Source organism: Gavialis gangeticus, unplaced genomic scaffold, assembly GCF_001723915.1.
Source record: "Gavialis gangeticus isolate Ggan-Ray unplaced genomic scaffold, GavGan_comp1, whole genome shotgun sequence".
In the NCBI taxonomy this organism is placed as follows: domain Eukaryota; kingdom Metazoa; phylum Chordata; order Crocodylia; family Gavialidae; genus Gavialis; species Gavialis gangeticus.
Genome location: NW_017729032.1, coordinates 187,127,359 through 187,134,061, shown reverse-complemented (window position 1 = coordinate 187,134,061; position 6,703 = coordinate 187,127,359). Strand labels below are relative to the sequence as shown.

Sequence of the window (6,703 nt, the reverse complement as noted above, 5' to 3'; positions counted from 1 at the left end):
GAAATTGGCTCCGTGGTCAGACCCAGAGGGAAGTAATTGATGGAAGTCACTCATCATGGTGCCCTGTGACCATATTGCTCAACTTCTTCATTAATGATGTGGACATTGGAGTCAGAAGCGGACTGGCCAAATTCACCGAGGACACCAAACTCTGGGGAAAAGCATCCACACCAGAAGACAGGCGGATGATCCACGCTGACCTGGACAGGCTCAGCAATGGTTGGACAAGAACCTGATGGTGTTTTAACACTGGAAAATGCAAGGTTCTCCACCTTGGGAAGAAAAAACTGCAGCATCCTTATAGGCTCCGCAGTGCTATGCTGGCTAGCACTACGGAAGAAAGAGACATGGGTGTCATCATTGACCACAAGATGAACACGAGCCTGCAATGCGATGCTGCGGCTACTAAAGCGAACAAAACGCTGGCTTGCATCCATAGATGCTTCTCAAGCAAATCCCAGGACATCATTCTCCCCTTGTACTCAGCCTTGGTGAGGCCGCAGCTGGAGTACTGCGTCCAGTTTTGGGCTCCACAATTCAAAAAGGATGTGGAGAAGCTTGAGAGAGTCCAGAGAAGAGCCACGCGCATGATCAGAGGTCAGGAAAACAGACCTTACGATGGCAGGCTGAGCCATGGGGCTCTTTAGCCTGGAAAAGCACAGGCTCAGAAGTGATCTGATGGCCACCTATAAGTTTATCAGGGGTGACCACCAGTATCCGGGGGAACGTTGTTCACCAGAGCGCCCCAAGGGATGACGAGGTCGAACGGTCATAAACTACTACAAGACCGTTTCAGGCTGGACATAAGGAAGAATGTCTTTATTGTCCGAGCCCCCAAGGTCTGGAACAGCCTGACATCGGAGGTGGTTCAAGCACCTACACTGAACACCTTCAAGAGCAAATTGGATGCTTATCTTGCTGGGATCCTATGACCCCAGCTGACTTCCTGCCCTTTGTGGGGGGGGAGGGCTGGACTCGATGATCTTCCGAGGTCCCTTCCAGCCCTAATGTCTATGAAATCTATCATTCCACAACTATTTTTTTTTTACAGTTTTGTTAAAAATTGGTTCATCTCCTTATTCTTACATTTCCATTTACAGAGAAATGGGTTTTCAAGTCATAGCTAAGGTCTACTGGTAAAGACAGTGGACCGATATGTGTCTGGAAAGAATCTTATTTTGGCTGCAATTTATCAAGTCTTCCTTATACGGTTTGTTTTGGCACGAGCAAAAGGAAAGGATTCCAAGAGGTTTGATGATTTTTCAAGTTACTTTGCATAAGGTACTGCTATTCCCTGCCAAGTCAATCAATGGCAAAAATGACTGTTATAGTCATATATTTGGTCTGGCTCAGACTTAGTAAAGAATAAATAACTGAGTTTCTGAAGACAAAGAGTATCTATAGTAGAAAGGGGCATTGGTAGTAAGGAGTATTATCTTGAAAATGAATGCATGCCAAGGAAACCAAAACACTCTGATATACAAACTTCATTACCTGTATAAGGGAAAATATTTTGATTAAAAAACAAATGAAGTTGCTGAAGGAAAGTCACAGAGAATGGACATCAGTAAGAGATATACCATCATAAGAGACAATGCAGGCTGAAACCATGAATGAGAAGGCTTCAAGACAGAATAAGAAAAGTACATCTGGAGCCATTTAACCATGGAAAACGGGTAATTTTGAATGATGAAAGAATGATCAGACTAAAAAGAAGCTAAATAAAGATAGTACCTGCCTAGCAAAAAGCAAGCAACAAAAGGGAACCAACAGCCAGGAAAAAAGACCAACTGATTTGCCAAATTTCAGTGAAGACCTTGATATAAATAATCTGTGACTAACGTACAGTGAAGAGTAGTATTTTGCCTCTCAAGTGACAGGTTATAATAATATGTGAAAAGGCTTTCTGAAGAATAAAGACAAATATCCATATACTGTTGCATAAAAGGAAATTGGCAGCTTTTGGATACTCTGTCAGGCATTGTAGTTTGTTTGCCATCCAAACAAAATCCTACTCAAACTATTTCTCCAAGGTGGTAAATAAAACAGGTATAACTGAAAGGAGATTTGGTAAAAATCAAGGGTAAAAGCAATGACTTAGAAAGGAAAAAGAAAAAACCCACAAAGGTGAGGTTAATATTGGTGACCTCTGAGCGCACTGAGTAATAAGTGCATCTGAAGGAGATAACTCATGGTGAAAACCATTAGATGCACTGATGATATAAAGAGGAGGGATTTGAATTCAAGGAACACCGGACTTTTTTTCCCCTCTATAATAATGTCTGTCAGTTGGACAAACTCCACTTAATGAGAGGGAGTACTAAGACACTAGCTACTTCAGAACCAGCAGAACTTGTTGGTCAGGCCTTAAACAATACAGTACGTGGTAATGGTGACTTTCATTTAACTTAAATTCTGACATGTACCTTCAACCCCAAAATTTAAAGAAAGATGACAGGTATGTTTTGTAACAAAAGGACAGTTTTGATTTACTTAATTATCTAAACTAGAAAGGCTAAATATACTGAAAAAAATACTTAAAAAGGCATTAACTTACTTAATAGCAAATAGAGTATAGCAACTCTACTAGTGGGAGAAGTAATTTGTTGAGAATACAAAAAACCTTAATGGTTCTAGATCCTGGTTTTCTTGGATGTAAAAAAAAACCACCACCAAAAAACCCCCAAAAAACCCAAACAACTTTTTTTAATCCAAAAATTGGGTAACTCAAAATCCACAATTTTTTGTGATTAAAATGAAACAACACTTATACAAGATATTATAAAATATATATTGTATGTATTATATAATATCTTATATAAGTGGTATCATTTTAATCACATAAAAATATGGATTTTGGGTTACTTTTTAATTTGAAAATTAGGGATTGATTTCTTTTGTTTAATAAGAGAAAACCAGGATCCTTGTTGATAAGAAACAGATTCAGGGTGGCTTCTTAGTGGGGTAAGTCTTTCAGAGATCTTAAGGTATTTTCTTTGTTAATTTAAAAAATGGGAGCACAAGATTATTTAACACCTGGGAAGTCAAAATGAAGGCAATAAAGAAATCCTGTCATCATGAAGCAAGAAGAAAACATATTGACATCCTTAGATACGATTTATAATTAAACCAAAACAAAATAATGCTTAAAGAACAAAAAGCAGACAGATAACGAAGAACTGATATTGGAAATGAATCAAGATTCATGCTATATTATCACTTTAGTATCCCTTCTTGTCCCAAGTAAAGCTGGAAAACAACCTGTAATGTCCAACTAAATGGGCTAAATAATAAATATAAAAAAAACCCTTTTCTATGACCTTAAGGCAAGCAGATACACTTATCCTTTTGATAAGTCATCTTAGACCTAAGCATGTCAGATCACACTATAAAATATAAGCATTAATTTGTGAAAAAACATATCATCATCAAAGGAATGAACTTGATGTTCTGGTGGACCAATCTGCCAAGCTTATGCTTCTTTAAATATTATGATGTAAACTGACTGTACTACTGTTACCAACAAAAAGGGAAATCTAAAAAAAATTAGAAAGCAACAGATTGAATTTGAGGTTGCCCAGCAATGACTATCCTCACATTGTCAGTTTCATCAAAATAAAAAACTGTATAGGAAAAATGTACTGCTGCATATGTATACAACTAGAAGAGAAGCTAAGCAGAAACAAGATCATGGATAATGTTTCAGACTTAAGACATTTTTTCAGACTGCAGAAAACCAGAACAGCTCTGACTCTTTTCCCACCTAACATTAAACTATTCTGCTTTCTTCATAGTTCTGTGCCATGTATATTTGCATAAACATATATGCTAGACCATAATGTTTATACAAACATACTAGGTTTATGCAAAGTTTATTTCAATGTAATTCTTATTAAGTACATAGCAGTTATTTGAAACCTTTCTTCTGTGTTACATTATCATTGTGTAAAAAAAGTACAAGTATTTTCTTTTAAATATCCAAGAAAAAATCTTTTTCTTATAATCAGATACTCATTTCAAGCTGTCTTTACATTAGCTTCATTTAGCAAACTGTCCTAATAGAAACACATTATAACTGGAAATTTTCATGTACATGTGTGAGACTTTCACTTTTAGAGATATTTGAGAAAGATCTAGTTGCTGATATTTAAAACATGAAAAATTTCAAACAGAGCTCAGTTAGTTATTCATTATGTATGTTGCATTGCTTTACCCAGAAACTTACAGGAAATCATAAGGTAATCCTCACAGTTGCCCTTATCATCCTGATGCTCCACAGGGATACCATTTGCATCAATTACTGCTTCTGAGGCACAGTCCGCCACCAAGACTTCTTCAGAAACTACATCTGTTCCCAGAGTATCGGTGACAATATCTGCTTCTTCACCATTATCATGAACCACATGTTCTACATGCCCAACATCAGGTACATGCATTGACTCACTTGTCAGTACATGTTCTGGTATAGACATAGCTTCAGCTGTTATGTCAGAGGCTAAAACATCATCTGGAACAGTACAATGTGCTAAAGAAACCTCTTCAGCTACATCTTCATCCAGCACTTGTTCAGGAATGATGACAGTTTCAGACACATCCGCCTCATCCATAATATCAGAGCAGTGAACATCCTCAATAACAACATCTTCAATGACATCTTGGATTACTACCGAATCTGGATCATCAGGAACAAAGTTGTGTACAGTTATGTCTGAGTCCACCACATCTGAAACAAATACAGTTTCTTGTACTTCCACAACAATCTGATCTCCATCCATATGTGCTGCATCAGCTCCTGAAAACATAATCAAACCAGCATTTAAAAAGTATGCAACATGTGATGGATATTTATCTGCTTTAAGTTATTTTAATTTGTCTTAAAGTTATACATAATAATTCTAACTCCCACAAGAACTCTGGTATATCTAAGCAGACACAGTAATATAGATAAGTAGACAAAGAAGCTAATAAAACACTAGAAAACTATTAATACTTTACCAGCCACTAGCATTTCTTTAATAAATTAACATTCGGCTAAATAGGAGTGTATCGTGGAAGGTCACGTAATTTTGAGACCGCCCCATAACAATGGGGCAATCTCTAAACAATGCTCTTTTCAAAGAATAAGGTAGAACTAGAACCTTTAATTATTCTGGACCGGGGTGTTTAACCTCTGGCTGTGGCCCATAGAGCCATCCCATTTGGCCCACAGGGCTCCCCATGGGTCTGGAGATATGGCTGCAAGAAAGCAGTGGCTGTTAATACAGCCACCCTCCCCCACGGCCACAGGGGACCATGCTGGGGCTGGGCCACATTCCCTCTCCCCTGCAGGGCTGTGCTGGGACCAGACTATGCCCCTTCAGTGTTGGGGCTGGGCTGCCCTCACACCCCTCTGCACAGCCAGATGGTGCCTGCCACACCTGCCTTAGATGCCAGATCGGGACCACAGCCAGATTTGGCTCACAGATGGACTGGGCACTCACCATCTGGCCTGGAGAGGGGGAATGTTGAACACTACAGTTCTAAACAAACGGAAGTCACAAGTACAGAATTCACCCCAAAATTAATAAGCCGGTAAAGCACAGCTCAGCAACAATAAATTACATTGCAAACACTCAATTATATTTAATAGGAACAGCTTTATCTATATGCTGTATCGCCTGTCAGACCTGTTGGGTCAAAAAATGTATTTGTGTCATGTGGCTGAAGTTCAAGTCCATCTTCATCCATGGCCTTTAATTTTAATTCTCATCAGTCACCAATGCCTGTAGGAAGAAAAGAGAAAGAAGTTAGTCTAACAGCAGTTATAATTTTGTTACTTCTGCATATAGTAACATTATATTAATTATATCCAAGGATAGATCTGCTGGCTCCATTGAAACCAATGGCAAAATTCCCCTTGACTTCAATATGGCCAAGAATTTACTTAAATTGCCTGTGCTACAGAGGTTCTAAACCTTCTGAAAAGCCACGCCTCCAAGGATTGCACATTCAGGTTAGGATCTAATAGGATAGGATCTAGGATCTCACTGCCTCCATCCATGCGTCTTGAACCTCCAAATCATAGGAAGGACAAAGAATACTAAGATAGAGTAAAACAGGGAAAGAAAATGTGAGTATGGTGGACTGAAGTGTTCTCAAATAAATAATGCTGAAGAAGGTAAAGAAAGACAGATGTCCAATAGACTCAGATTTGGACACAGCCCTGAGGTCCATTATATTCACGGCCTTTTACAGTCTGAAATAAAATAAGGTGGTGAGAGCTCATACTTGTTTTACACAATTACAGGATTACAAATAGTCATTTTCACTAAGTTTCAGAACACCATGTTTTGGGCATACTGAATCTCATGACAGTAAATATTTAGATACTCCAAGAACCATCTACTTGCTTTTTGTGTAAAAGTGACATCTATTCTCAAAGATTATCAGATTTGGAGTGTTATCAGTTTCAGTAGCTTGGTTCAGTTTTTAAAAACTGACACCTGGCTAGGGACAGATATTACACATACACCAGTTTAAGTGATCAGAAACTGGCTTAAATCTGTAACAGAACAGATATTCAGTGCACATAAACCAGATTGAAAATGGCTGAAACCGGTTTGAGATAAACCTGGTTGAAACGCAGTATCAGACTTAACTGATTTGGCTCAAACCAGTTTATGCAATTCTGTCCCAGAGCCCCTGCTGGTTTAAGATAAACTAG

General features: G+C 38.4%; 1 protein-coding gene across 2 annotated transcripts in view; it reads right to left on the bottom strand.

Annotated features, from left to right (window-relative positions):
* ZFX (zinc finger protein, X-linked) overlaps positions 1–5,823 on the bottom strand; it is a 38,380-nt gene extending 32,557 nt beyond the window's left edge. The window contains exons 1-2 of one of the 2 annotated variants that reach the window (XM_019523921.1): positions 5,667–5,823; positions 4,226–4,792 (exon numbers count right to left, since the gene is read on the bottom strand). In XM_019523921.1, coding sequence (XP_019379466.1) covers positions 4,226–4,792; positions 5,667–5,727 — 628 coding nt within the window. In that variant the 5' untranslated portion in view covers positions 5,728–5,823. The remainder of the gene's footprint in view (positions 1–4,225; positions 4,793–5,666) is intronic. The other variant, XM_019523923.1, reaches the window with a different exon arrangement.
* Positions 5,824–6,703: the final 880 nt, after the last annotated feature.